Genomic DNA, 15,208 nt, shown 5'->3' with positions numbered 1-15,208 from the left:
GTGATCTTCCCCCTTGTCTAAAGTACGGGTAGGACTTGCAAGAGAACACTTCAAGCAGTCTTAGCTGAAGAAAAATATAATCTTGGGGAAGGCTTCTCTAAGGATTTAAAAGAAATTTTTGCACCAGCAACTTGTGAAGAATATGGGGCTGGCTGTGAGTGTCAAGTGTGGCACAGGAGTTAACTGTGTCTCTGGGTTCAGCAGGCAGAGTCCTGTTTTCCATGATTAATGAGTTTCTCCAAAGAGTGACTGTGCTGTGACTTGCTGTTATTTATTTATGTTTTCTACTAAAAAATTCATGTAGAAAACATTTTTTAAGGTCAGTGTGCAGCACTGTGCTGCAGACCAAATGATTCTAGCGGCCTCGGGTTAGAGCCACACAGCAAGAGAAAAATCTCAAATCCTTGGGGTTTTGACACCCAAGTTCCCACACCAGTGTGGAGAAGAGCAGTGTACCTAAGCTGAAAGGAGGCATTCAGATTCCTTCCAGGGAAGAGTAGGGCTATCGTGATCAAAGAAAAGGCACCAAGTCACAGGCCATTTTCTAGTGGAATGTTTAAATATGTAGGCAAATCTGCCAGCCCTACAGGGCTCCAGCAAGGATAACAGGGAAGAAAGGAAACTGTGAGACTTAACTAGACCAACTGCCCTGAGTTCTGTTGTGTACTGGGACATCGGGTGGGAATAATGTGACTTTGATTCTGACTGACTGTAATGGTGGGGTCTAGGACCATATTTGTACTTTGCCAAAAATCTTATGTCTCTTGGGCATGGAACTCGAGCATCTAACTCAGGAAAGAAGTGGCCATGAGAATGAGGACTAGGAGAGCCAGAGAGGTCACCACACATATTCAGTGCTTTGTTTGGATTTTCTCCATGTAAGGGTGCACAATTGAGGCCTTTTCGTATCATTAGTACTATTCCCCAAAGCAAGGCTCCAATCTACACCTGGAATGATGGCATACCAGGCCTTGACTTTCAACACAAGCAGTTCCTTAGGACTCATTAACAGAATAGCTGGACCAGAGTTCTGCGTGACTTGCTAAGGAGCAGCCAGCTGTAGTAATGATGGGAGTGTGGAGAGAGCTTTGAGCCAGAAGTGACCTTAACTAGAGTCCTGTTCTCAGCTGACCTTGGTTAGAGAAGATTTTTTTTAAGCACAAGGAACCTTTTTGTCCTTTGTGTTTCCTTACTATCAGCAAGGGCTTGGGAGAAGGGTCATAAGGATTTGAGAGACTGGTGTTCACTTCTCTATTGCCTCTCTAGGGCAATTGTAATAGCCAGCATTGGAGGCCAGAAGACAGGCATTAGGCTATAGAAGGGGCCAGCATGGATGTGCCAAATGAACCCCCAGAGAAGCCTCATTAGCCAAGATGTGAGCTCAACAGTCATGTTCATGGAAAGCTCTGGACCCCTAAGGCCATTGTCACTTTCTGGGTATGCAATTCCAGATAGGTCCACCTGTTTTCCCAGGAAGACCTGGTAACACCCCTCCACCCCCGCTCCAACTGATATGCTTGTGAAAATCAAGGAAAAGCATGGCCCCCTGAGCTATACAACAATACTAGGTGTAGTTCATCCTTTAACTCCACCGGCCCCTTTCTGTACCTTTCCCCATGACTTGGTGGTCCCTTTTCTTCTCCTCTGGCATCCTTACACACTATCCACTAGAAGCTGTCTCCTAGAAAATTGTAGGTCATGTTTCTTCACTCAAATGTTTAATTGATTACTCCTTCCAAGTAGATGCATTCTCACAAGCAACCATTTAAATTCAGCAGCATCATTCTGCTGGAATTACTGCCTTTGGGCATTAGCAAGCATCTGGGGAAACCTTCCCTTAAATGGGTGAGAAGAGGTACCTCTTTGGAGAATTATTCATCTTTGTGTGCAGAAGAACTCAGCTTTTTTTTTTTTTGCAAAGCTTTTAAGTATAGCAAAGTATAAGTATACTTTTCAGTATAGCAGAGATGGTTACATACATGTGAATGAGATTTTTTTTTAACTCAAGGATTTGTAATAAGAGAGACAATTTTTAAGAAGATGTCATTTTTAAAAATTCTGTTTGACAGTCATAAGGCTTGAACTCGGGTGCCTGGGCATTGTCCCTGAGCTCTTTTGCTCAAGACTAACAATCTATCACTTGAGTCACAGATCCACTTCCAGTTTTCTGGTAGTTAATTGGAAATAAGACTCTCCTGAACTTTCCTGCCTGGGCTGACTTTGAACCTTGATTCTCAGATCTCAGCCTTCTGAGTAGCTAGGATTACAGGCGTGAGCCACCAGTGCCCAGCTAAGGAAACATATATATAAATATATATATATATATATATATTTACATATATATATATATTTACAATAGGAGCTGCTGTCATTTTGATTCTTCAGCTCCATGCTCCCAATTGACCAAGGTTTTACCAAACCATTCCATCTGAATGATTTGCTAGTATATGCATTTGTTGTCGTTTGTATGTAACGTATTCCCCAAAACTCACACTATGCTGAAAGTGAACTACATAACTTGTGGGTGGGGATGGTAGCCAAAAATAAAAATAAAAAAGAATGGAAGCAAGTGAGGTAACACTGTCTAGAAAGAAATGTACTCACCATCTGACTTACGTAATTGTAAACCCTCTGTACATCACCTTTTTTGAAAAGCCTTAGAAGTAGAAAAAAGTACAAATGTGAGGCCTGGTTGGAGAATTTAGGCCACTAGCGGAGTGTCTTTGAAGGATATATCATGGACCTGGCTCCTGCCTGGCTCATCTCCCTCTGACTCTGTTTCTCCTCTCTTCTCCCCTATTTGTTCCCCCTTACCACCCCCCCTCCTCCTCTTCCTCCTCTTCCCTCTCCTGTCTTCAGTGGCCTTCATGAGGTGAGTGGCTTTGCTCTGCTATGCCCTCTCTACCATGAAGTTCTGCCTTGCTATAAGCTCACACAATGGAGCTAAGCAGCCATGGTTGAAACTATTACTCAGAGTAAACATTTCCTCCTTTAAATTGTTTTTCTCAGGTATTTTATCACAGAGAAATAAAGAGCTGGCTAACACAGTACCTCCTCAATACTCAGCCTACAGGATATGAGAAATGTCAAAGTCCACTACTGGGAAAAATTCCCTGAAATATAAAGTTATAAGAATTTTTCCTAAGCTAGTAATGATGTTCCGTGCCTATAATCCCAGTTACAAGGTAATGAGATTATAGTGAAAAGTCTAGGCAAAAGGGAGAAGCCCTATCTGAAAGACAACTGAAATTTTAAAAAGACTGTGAGGTATGACTCAAACGGTAGAGCACTTGCCTAACAAACACAAGGCTCAGATTTAAAACCCCGTTATGAAAGAAGGAATAAGGAAAAGAAAGACAGAAAGAAACAAAGAGGGAGGGAAGGAGGGAAAGAAAGGAAAAAGAAAGAGAGGAATCCTCCCCCTTGCATCTCAAGAAAAAATGATAACACACACACACAGAAAAAGAACTCCCCCTCCCTCATTTTATCCCCAGTGAAAGAAGTGCCAAGTACCGATTTCTTGTTGAAATATCTTCTTTGGGGACTGGGAAAGCTCTCTCTTTTAATTTTTCAAAGAATTATAGTAAAAAAAAAAATTCCAGAATTTTCTCCCTGAAGGATTTCTGAGTTTATCTAGCCTGCACAATTGTCAAGACTACCTTTATAGCTAAGCATTTCTCTAGCTGTTTGCACACCATTGCTGGAGCTCAGTAGATGCTTTCTTGCCCCAGCTGCACATCCACGTCCATACTTGAATGTATTATTGGGTCATTTTACAACCCTCTTGATGGTACTCACTATTTCCAAATCTTTTTTATTGTTTCCTCAGAGTTATTCAACTAAAGTGAAAGCAAATAATGACTAAATTCAATATTGAATTCCTCCAATAATTGCATGCCACGCCCTCTCTGCCCTTTTCACATTTGAAACCTATGTGTTTTTTAACTGCACCCATTACCTGACTCATGTAGCTCCTCTGTACATTACCTCCACAATAAAACTTTAAAAAAAAATAAGTAAAGAAATAGCAAATGAAAAAAGGACTCCAAAAAATTATTTTTTTCTGTGACTTTGCACAGATTTGGCTATAGCCCAAGAGATAGAAATCTATGATAAAGGATATTTGGGGGTAGGGGATCATTATATTTGTCAAGCCAAACCCAGCAAGGGGTTGAATGAACAGATCTCAAGCAGCCCAGCTTTCTAGCAGGGGAGATCTGGCAAAGTTCAAATCAACATCTGAATGTCTGGCTCCTCTTTGCAACTGGGGATGAACAAACCAAATTAGGGCTATGAAGTGTTATGTGGAGGGAGGACCTTGAGCCAATGCTAAATGTTAAGCCGAATTAAACATTTTGAAGTGCCAAGAAATATCTCCTTAGTCCTCCATTGTTCTGGTTTATTGAGATTCCCAGGGTTGCATTTCCTGCCGGGACTAAAACAGAATAATGTCTCAGAGAATTGTCTGAAGGCAACTTCCAGGAGAACAATCCAATGATTTAGCTGGCCCATGGGGGATCAGGAACTTGAACTGTAATGCAACAAAGACTCCAAGTGGCTAAGAGCTTATCCCAAATAAATCACAGGCCCTGCAGAAGGTGTTGAAATCTGTGACTTATTCTCACTTCTGCTGTTGATATGTTCAATGGCTTACTGCATTTTTCCCCACCCTCCTTCCTCCATTTCATCTTTAAAGTTGAAGCGATGACACTCAATACCTGTGAACATGAATAATTCCAGTGGTTTCCTGTAAGAGGCTATTAGATACTTTGAAGGCTAGTTGAAGTTTGGTAGGCCCAGTAGAGAGTCCAAGAGTGGCTTTCCATAGAGCTTCATATGTCCAGCTTCAGTGAAAGTGGAGGCTTAAGACTAGGGGCCCCAGTTATCCACTTGCTAAGTTCTCATGTCTCCAATAAATAGAAGTGGGTCCTATGCCCAGTCAATAAGTGTTGAAAACCTGGAAACTGTGGCTTCTATTTCTCTGCCTTTTTTAAAATGGTCTTCTAGGTGAGTTCCCAGAATGACCACTTCTGGAAGGCAGAAGAACTGGGTGAAGAAAAGGCAGTAAGCACTGAGGGATGGTAGAGGCATTTTGGTTAGAACTTCCCTGTGTACCTCAAGCAGCAACACTCACAGAAAGACCCTTGGACAGTTCTTAACCACCCCCCCAAAAAAAGATGATAGAATCCCTGTTCAGGGGTAATTCTTGAGCGGAGGCCGAGAGGAGAGAGCACACTAGAGGAGCAAGCACACTTGAGTCTCGGGTCACAGAGACTGCTGAAGGTGCTCACTGATGCGAAATGAAAGTCAATGGCTGCTGCTAGCTTAGTGTGCCTCTATGTCCTAGACTATCTCCCTTTGGGCATCAGGCAATACTTACACTGAGTCTCTGCCCAATCTTCTACATGGCAGCCCTGGCCTCTTAACCAGTGCTCAGAGTTGGCATGGGAAGGACTCTTCAAAGAAAACCAACACATGTCAGTATCCCAGAATAATTTACATGCAAGTGACCCAGGGACTGACTGCCTTCAGTTATTTATCCCAGAGTAGCCAGTGGTTTGGAACAGACTGCTCACTTCCCTGACAATCTTGTGAAGCGCCTCTATAATACAGAAAGTAAACAAAGTGCTACCAAGGCCAATATGCTCACCATAGATCAAGCCGTAAAAAGTGAATGTTGAAACATTGAGATTCCATCTCACCCCAGTAAGAATGTCCTATATCAAGAAAACTAACAATAATAAATGTTAGAGGGGATGTGGCCAAAAGGGAACCCTACTTCATTGTTGGTGGGAATGTAAACTGGTTCAGCCACTCTGGAAAGCAGTATGGAGATTCCTCAGAAGGCTAAACATAGAACTGCCCTATGACCCTGCAGCCCCACTTTTGGGCATCTACCCAAAAGACCACAAACAAGAACACACTAAAGCCACCAGCAAAACAATGTTCATCGCAACACAATTTGCCATAGCTAAAATATGGAACCAACCCAGATGCCCCTCAGTAGACGAATGGATCAGGAAAATGTGGTATATATACACAATGGAATTTTATGCCTCTATCAGAAAGAATGACATTGCCCCATTCGTAAGGAAATGGAAGGACTTGGAAAAAATTATGCTAAGTGAAATGAGCCAGACCCAAAGAAACATGGACTCTATGGTCTCCCTCATAGGGAATAATTAGCACAGGTTTAGGCTAGTCACAGCAGAGGATCACAAGAGCCTAATAGCTATGCCCCCATGAATGCATAAGATAATGCTAAGTGAAATGAACTCCATGTTATGGAAACGAGTGATATATCACTGTTGTAATTACTTTCAACATGCCATGTGAAACCGTAGCTTCTATTGTTGATGATCTTTTTGTATCCCCTTCCTGTGGTTGTACCTACACTATCACTGTATCTTATTTGAGTATGTTGGAAACTGTATATACTGGTATTAAAACTAGAAAAGTGAAAGGGAATACCAAAATCGAGACACACAGGATAAAAAGACAAACTGTTTGGTGTAAACCAACTGAACAACTCATGGGGGGAGAGGGAAAGGCGGAGGGGGGAGGGGAGAATGAGGGAGGAGGTAACAAACAGTACAAGAAATGTATCCAATGCCTAACGTATGAAACTGTAACCTCTCTGTACATCACTTTGACAATAAATAAGAAAAAAAAGTGAATGTTGAAAGTTTCCTATGAGAAACTAGAAAGAAAGAAATTAGTGAAGAAAATGTGAATGCCCCCACCCCAAGAATCTGAACTTAGAAGAAGGAAGAAAATGAGGAGAGGAAAGATGTGTGTGTGTGTGTGTGTGTGTGTGTCTGTGTGTCTGTGTGTCTGTGTGTCTGTGTGTGTGTGGAGAGAGAGAGAGAGAGAGAGAGATGAATAGAAAGCATTATTCTTATTGGAAGCATTCTAATTGGCGACCTTAAACCACACTTGGTGGGAATTTCCCAGCTGCAACGTGCAGTGCCATGGGGCTGTTTCCCCTGAATAGCATGTGTGGTCTTACAACACTAGGCATCATTCCAGACCCCTTGGGGAGAAACATATTTCACTAGAGGAGTTCCCACTTGTGACTTGGTATGGCTGCTCACCGTCCGTGCCATAGTGTTGCAATCTGCTGACCAGGATATTAGAGAATACTTGGCTCTTCTAGGATAATAGTATGTCTAGAATAGTCCTTGGATATTTTCATAACTAGCCACCATGTCCTTCACTCTGAAAAATCAGGACAAGGGATTGAGAGTCCCTGAAGTCACTTTTCACCATGCACCGTCTGTCTCTCTATCCTGCAAGGGGGGAAGGGAGGACTCTTTAGTTGGAGATTGCCATTGCAAAAGGGGGGTAGGGGAGAAAGGGGAAGAAGGGGAGTAGTTTGTTAGAGCTTAAACTCAGGGCCCTTTGCCCTCACTTGGCTTTTTCATTTAAGCTGGCACTCTACCACATGAACCATACTTCCACTGTGTTGTTTGTGTTTTTCATTAGTAACTACCCTGCCTCTTTGGTTACTCAAACTCTATCCAGTCTCTATATTGATCCTGAGCTCATGTCTTCCTCTCCCTGTGCTAGTCTGTAGCACCTGATGTTGAAGACAGTGGGGCAGAGGTCTGCCTCACATGTAGATAAAATACAAGTTAGAAAATTAGTGGCTGAGCAAAGCAATGTCTTTGAATTCCTTGGTGGGTCTGATAGAGATGAATACACGCCCCAAATCAAGAGACCTGTGCAAGGATGGGAAGTTTCCTGTGCCAGGTTCGAAAACATTTCTGTCAATCAAACAGATAAGGAAACAGAATTCCCCAAGCCCACCTTGCAGCAGCCTTCACACTGAATCATTCTTCTCCCACCACTCCATCTTTGCCAGCATTGGCTCAGCCTCATTTGCTGAATCCCTCTGGTGGACATAGAGCACCCTCCACAAATACCTGCTTTGCTTTTCCGCTCTTGTGGTGTGGGTGGGTGGGTGGGTCTGTGCATCTGAGCCACACTGATGACTGGTCTCCTGAGTGTAGCTTCGAAGCCCAGACTCAGCCATAGTCACACTAGATGTCCTCAGTGTGACATCTGGACACCTAGCAAACCCTCTTCATGACAGACAGTTGGTTCATTACTTAGTGAAGAGTCCCTTTGAAGGACAATATAGTTCATCTTTTCCTTTCTGGGTGATGTTATCATAGAAAAAAAATGTAGCTCCAAATTTCCAACAAAGCAATTGATGACACCCTCATGCATTCCCACCAGACTGATATGCCAGTGTTATAGCCAAACAGAGAGTACACAGCATCCGGGACAAGGCAGATGCTTAGTGCCCATTAGAATGGACATGAAGAGACACGATGGTACTTACAACATCCTACCCACCCAGAGAACTTGAATGCAGACTTGGTGGTCTCTGCTGTCCCTAACACAGTATGGGAGAGTCCGCATTCAGACCTTGGCATCAGAGCACCCTGAGATTGAGCACCCATATGGCTAAAAAGGAAACAGAGTAGTGTGAGCACAGAGGTGGAAAATGGAAGTTTTGTGGGTGGCGAGACCTGTTCTTGACCTGAGCTCTTGTAGCAGTGTGGCCCATTCCACTCCCTAGTCCATCCCATATTCATAAGCACACCCTTGGATTGATACAGAGCCTGGGACGGTCTTCTCCAAGTTTTTCCCCTATTAAGACAGAATATTAAGTCTTCATCCCTGGCCCCCTACCATTTCCTGATACCTACCCTCATTTTTCTAACTGGACACATCATCCTATGTCTGTCATTCCCCACTGTCACAGACATGCGGCTCCACTCCATGCCTGTAGCTCCTAGCTCATCATTCATCCTGCTGTCCCACAGTGAGTCCATCCCTCCCTCTTCCCCATGGATTTCCTCCTGGCAAGCACCCTGCCCCACCTGCCTTTTTTTTTTCTTTTGCTAGAACTACAGGGACCCAATGGGAGAGCCACATTCCTTACTGCCCACATCCTGAAACAGAGTTTTGCCTATTGGGCTCAACAGAAAAGGAAAGTGGCCTGTGAAGGGCAAAGAGATTTCTTTGAGAAAGAAAGCTCTTAATCAAACGCAGATATCACGAATAGGAGCAATGGGACTAGAGAAAATTGCTATCAAAGTAAATTGCTTTTTTGTACAAATGCTCCCTTTATTTGAGTTTTCCCCAGTGTAGCATTCTTTCTTTAAGGCTTGGTGAACAGATGTGCTTTTGAAAAAGTTGATTAACTTATCCTTTTCTTGACCCCCTTCCTACTCACCTAAACCCCTGGGAGCAGTGATTACACATAAAGCAAAGTCAATCCCTAAAGTGTTCTTCCTCACCTTAAGTGGCCTTTGATTCACAAAGGGAGAAATCTCGACTGTATCTAGGCAGTTGCATCTACAGAAACTATGAAATGGGCCAATCCTTGGGAAGTCATGTCATTTCATCCTAGGCCTCCAGAGACAAGAAAGAGGCTATGATACGATCTCCTGGAATTAGATCTTCTTCTCCAAGTCATTACCATCTATTACCATTTTTCCTCCAAGATCAATGCCACATCCACCTCCTTCCAGCCCACGATCAACAGTACCTGCAGCCTTCTTTCCTGAGGTTTTGAGATGGAGCAGGGTAGCTTTCTAGTCTGCAAAAATTTATCAAATCCTTGGCAGAGACCAAATCCCTAAAAACAAGAACAAAATTTGGCTCCAAAGTCACTGGCAGGAGCCTCACAGTTCTTGTCCTCGTCTGATTCACATATTCTTATCCAGTGTTCTCTGCATCTTTTAATTGTGAAGATATTAAGACATTGGAGCAGCCCATCAAAACCATCGTCAGAAGTGTGATGGTTTTCTGCCATGTACATATATATGTATATATATATATTTATACGTATAAATATATATACATATATGTAACATTAAAAAAATAGAACCTCTGCATTGAATTTCACAAACTCAATTCATCCCTGTGACAGACACCACCTGCCTCTTGTTCAAGGGTGTTCACATCTTCATTCCAAGGAAACAGCCTGCTTGGTGGGGGCCGGGAGAATAATGCAGGAGATGGGCATTGAGGTGAGAAAGATGGAATGGCCTGCAGGTGCCAGTTGCTATGCTGTAACATTCCAGGATGGGCTGGATTTATGGAGGATTGGTGCCACATGGCATTGATCCTTTCAAGTGGGCCCTTGGCAGGTTGTGCTGTGCATCCCTTACTGGAGATGGAGAGGATGAGAATGGGCTTTGGGCACTCTGGCCAGGCATGAAGAAGACTTCTAATATGATTCAAACCACCACTTCCAGAGAAAGACTGGCTTTCAAGGGTGACAGTGATAAATTGAACTCAGTTTAGTTCATGGTCAAGTAGATCTTCCCTGAGGTGTAGTGCTGATGAGCAAGACATTTGGGACTGAAAGTCTTTGTTTCTTCTTGTTTTATACTTTCGCTGATGGAGATTTTGAGTGCTGTTCTGACTCTAGTTTGAAGAAAACTCCTATAGACCTACATACATTCAGTGGGACCATTTTGAGTTGGAAAGACATAATTAGCTCCAAAGATAGGAAGACATGATAAGACCCTGCTCTTTTTGATACATGTTTGGTTTTTCTCTTTTTAAACAGTTTACATGTTAGATGGATAATTTTGTTTGGCTCTGTAAGATGGACAATAACATGAATGGAAAAACCACTGGTACCACTCTCTCTCAAAAGTAAAAAATCCTAAAGAAAGAAGATGATGAAGGAATGCAATGATGCTATTGAAAAAAAATCAGAGTAAATTAACTTAGTTCTATGCAAGCCTGGGCTGGTTAGATTAGATGACCAGGGATAATCTATTCTGAACTGCGAAGAAAGCCAACAGGAAAACTAACCTGAACTAGAAAGATGAGAGATATTACCACCCAGGTGTGAAGGTGGACAGGCATTATGACATTTTTTCCAGTTTTACTCCTATGTTAAAAAAAAGATGGTAATGGCAGTATGTTTACTTGAAATCCAGAAAAGAAAGACTCTGGTACTTTGTGTCCCCTTAGGGACATGCATACAAGGAGGTGTAGTTTGCTATGTAGGTATCAGCATAATGCTGACGGAGAAATTGCTTTCAATAAAACCCAAACAACACTGGTAATGAATGACCGCCATTCTTAAGTCACAAGTGACTTGGCACTGAAGACCTGACTTTTTAAAAGAATTACTATTATTAATATTATGATTAATTATTATCTTCAAGTGGTTGTACAAACGAATTTCAATTCAACATGTCAATTTAGGAGCACAGTGCATCTTCATCCATGTCACCTCTTTCATCATTCTGACCTTTTCTACTGTTTCTGTTTTTCTGGCTGTCATTGAAAGTAAAGACAGATTATTCACAGGAGAAACAACCCAATAATGTAAATACTAAATGACCTGGAAGTAGATATGATTCTGTAACTTCCTGCCATAATGGAAAATCTATCTCCGAAAAATTGAGTCCTTGCCTTTTCGCTTTGGTGACAGAGCTCATTATAACTTGGTTGTTGTTGGTTTTTTTTTTTTTCATTATAGTGGACATCCCAGAAATACATGGGGGAGAGGGCTCTGAATATGAAATTGATGGTAAGTATCACTATGATTTTAGCAGATAAGTATGTAGTTTAACTTTGGTTAAAAAGACATAAGTAACAATCATTCTTAGGGGAGTAGAGGGCCAAAATGTAGAACAATCCATCAGAAATATAAATGAACAAGGGTTCAGAGGAGAATGAAGCAAACATCGATTGCTTTGTCAAGGTCATACATAGAGATTTAGAACATGTATTGAGTTCCCTTTACCTAATCTGAAACAGGCAAGTTTCCATATCAATGGACTTCAAATTTGGATAAACCCTTTAGAAGTGAAAAGTGAGCTCATCAATACCTGTCACTGCTAGAACTTTCTGACCTCCTCCTTTTTAAAAGGGGATGAAGTGAATGATGGTGGATGTGAGTACTCTCCCAGGCCTATGGAGGCCCCCAGTTTCATGGCTTGGGGACAGAGGGACATTCGCCATAATTATCCAAGACTCCAAACCTTCAATGCTGAAGACTTAGGGGTTTGTTCACACTACCACCCACCTTCTGTTTCCATATTTATGCCAAGCCCTATTTTTGCACTTCTACTGACAAACATCAAGAGGCTGAAGTAAGAGTCCTAACCAAAACAAATTCAAAACAAATTTGCAGATGCAACTTCTTTCTCAAGTCAGAGCAGCACAGGTCACTCCGGGCTTCTCTGAGTGCCAAAGTTGGTCTCCATGAGACTCAACAGCAAGCATTCCACCACAAGAAAAACTTCAGATCAAGATTGATGCATTTAACAAGAGCAGTTTATACAGTCGCTGCTTTTAACCTGACCTTAACCAAAAGCTTCAAGTGTAGTTATAGAAACAGGAGTGACAAACCCAAACAGCACCTTGTTCACTGGATGCAGGCTCTTTCTGCAAAACCCAGTCCAGCTCTCCTTTTATGGGCAAAAGTGCATGACTGACCTACATGGGGAGCCTGAAGTAGACCAAGGGGGCAGAAACCCTGTTTGGAAGTGGAAGGAACAAGAGATGAAGATGCAGAGAGCCTGGCTCCTATGCTTGCTTTAACTGCTTGCTGACTTAGTGCTGGAGTGAAATTCCTGGCCACCTAATTTCTTTGAGAGAGAGAGAGAGAGAGAGAGAGAGAGAGAGAGAGAGAGAGAGAGAGAGAGAGAGAGAGAGAGAGAGAGGTGGGGGCTAACTTTGCTTTCTTCATGGAATACTTAGGAGATTCTAAGAGCCCTGAACTTGGTCATGCCTTGGCCTTACACAATAGAAATACAAGGCTAGGGAGCTGCTATGAAAGTACCACAAAGGAGGTACCTTCAACAACAGCAATTTATATCCTCACAGTTCTAGGGGCTGAAAAATCAAGATCAAGTTGTGAACAAGGTTGTCCAAGAACTATGAGGGAAGCACCCTCCCTCATCTTTCTCTCTCATATAGATGGTATTTTTGTGCCCACATGGTATTTTTGCATGCCTGTCCATGCCTAAATTCCCCTTTCCATAAAGACAACAGTCATATTGGATTGAAGCCTAGCCAAATGGAATCATTTTAACTCGCTTACTTCTGTAAAGACCCTATCTCTAAGTAAAATCACATTGTGAGGTACTAGGGATTTGAACTTCAACAGGAATGGGCTGAGGTTGCAATTTAAGCTACGCATGCTAACAGAGTTCTGGTGGCTTGGAAAAAATATGCTTATATGGCTAGGAATGCAAACACAGAGTAGCTCATTATGTAAAAATAATCCAACCTGTCCTTTGATTTAACTTGAAGCAGTTGGAAGTGAGGGATGTGATGGCAAAGATAAATGGATTCCTAGAACATAAGGTCCACAGGCACCCTTAATGTCCTGTTAAGATCTGGGGCCCAGGGCTATATAGCTCAGGAGTAGCACAACTGCTTAGAATACATAGGTTTGGTACCAAGCACTACAAAGAAGGAAGAAAGGAAAGAAGGGAGGGAGGGGGCGAGGGAGGGAGGGAGGAAGGGAGGAAGGGAGGGAGGGAATTTAAAATCTGAGCTTATCTAATGTCAACCAGGGTATTTTTTTTCTAGTTTTTCAGAGCATTTGGTTTGTTTGGTTTTTTTTTCAAATTTTTATTATCAAACTGATGTACAGAGAGGTTACAGTTTCATACATTAGGCACTGGATACATTTCTTGTACTGTTTGTTACCTCATCCCTCATACCTCCCTCTCTCCTCCTCCTTTTCCTTTCCCCCCATGAGTTGTTCAGTTCACTTACACCAAACAGTTTTGCAAGTATTGCTTTTGGAGTTGTTTGTCTTTTTTTACCCTGTGTCTCTCAATTTTGGTATTCCCTTTCAATTTCCTAGTTCTAATACCAGTATACACGGTTTCCAATATACTCAGATAAGATTACAGAGATAGTATAGGTACAACCACAGGAAGGTGATACAAGAACATCATCAATAATAGAAGCTACAGATACACATGGAACGTTGAAAGTAGTTACAACTGTGATATAACAATCGTTTCTATAACATGGAGTTCATTTCACTTAGCATCATCTTATGTGTTCATAAGGGTATAGCTATTGGGCTCTTGTGATCCTCTGCTGTGACTTGCCTAAACCTGTACTAATTATTCCCAATAAGAGAGACCATAGAGTCCATGTTTCTTTGGGTCTGGCTCATTTCACTTAGTATAATTTTTTCCAAGTCCTTCCATTTCCTTACAAATGGGGCAATGTCATTCTTTCTGATAGAGGCATAAAATCCCATTGTGTATATGTACCACATTTTCCTGATCCACTTGTCTACTGAGGGGCATCTGGGTTGGTTCCAGATTCTAGCTATGACAAATTGCGCTGCGATGAACATCGTTGTGCTGGTGGCTTTACTGTGATTTTGTTTGTGGTCTTTTGGATAGATACCCAAAAGTGGGGTTGCTGGGTCATAGGGGAGTTCTATATTTAGCCTTCCGAGGAATCTCCATACTGCTTTCCAGAGTGGCTGAACCAGTTTACATTCCCACCAACAATGAAGTAGGGTTCCCTTTTGGCCACATCCCCTCCAACAGTTGTTATTGTTAGTTTTCTTGATATATGACATTCTTACTGGGGTGAGATGGAATCTCAATGTTGTTTTGATTTGCATTTCTTTTATGGCCAGTGATGTAGAGCATTTTTTCATATGTCTCTTGGCCATTCTCATTTCCTCATCAGAGAAGTCTCTTAGTAAGTCGTTAGCCCACTTGATGAGGGGGCTATTGGTTCTTTGCGGTTTTGTTTTGGAGGAAGGTAATTTTTTTTAGTTCTGCATATATTTTAGATATGAGGCCTTTGTCCATTGAATGGCCGGTAAAGATCTTCTCCCAGTCTGTGGGCTTTCTGTTTATCTTGCGAGCTATGTCCTTTGCCATGCAGAAGCTCTGCAGTTTGATGCAGTCCCATTTGTCCAACCTTTCTTTGATTTGTAGCATTTCTGGGTCTTTGTTAAGGAAGTTCCGTCCTGCACCAAGGAGCCCAAGTGTTTCTCCTACTCCTTCCTTTAGTGTTTTCAGGGTGTCTGTTTTGATTTCGAGGTCTTTAATCCATTTGGAATTGATTTTGGTGCAGGGTGATATATAAGGATCTAGTTTTAGTTTGTTGCATGTGTTGAACCAGTTTTGCCAGCACCATTTGTTAAAGAGGCTATCTTTCTTCCAAAATATTGTTTTAT

General features: G+C 42.1%; 1 protein-coding gene across 2 annotated transcripts in view; it reads left to right on the top strand.

The window, feature by feature from the left end:
• Nrp2 (neuropilin 2) overlaps positions 1-15,208 on the top strand; it is a 125,538-nt gene that overhangs the window by 105,813 nt on the left and 4,517 nt on the right. For both annotated transcript variants that reach the window (XM_048344898.1, XM_048344897.1), the window contains exon 16: positions 11,519-11,569. In XM_048344898.1, the coding sequence (XP_048200855.1) occupies positions 11,519-11,569 (51 nt within the window). The remainder of the gene's footprint in view (positions 1-11,518; positions 11,570-15,208) is intronic.

Source organism: Perognathus longimembris, chromosome 4, assembly GCF_023159225.1.
Source record: "Perognathus longimembris pacificus isolate PPM17 chromosome 4, ASM2315922v1, whole genome shotgun sequence".
NCBI classification, from domain to species: Eukaryota; Metazoa; Chordata; class Mammalia; order Rodentia; family Heteromyidae; genus Perognathus; species Perognathus longimembris.
This window is presented reverse-complemented; position numbering and strand designations above follow the sequence as displayed.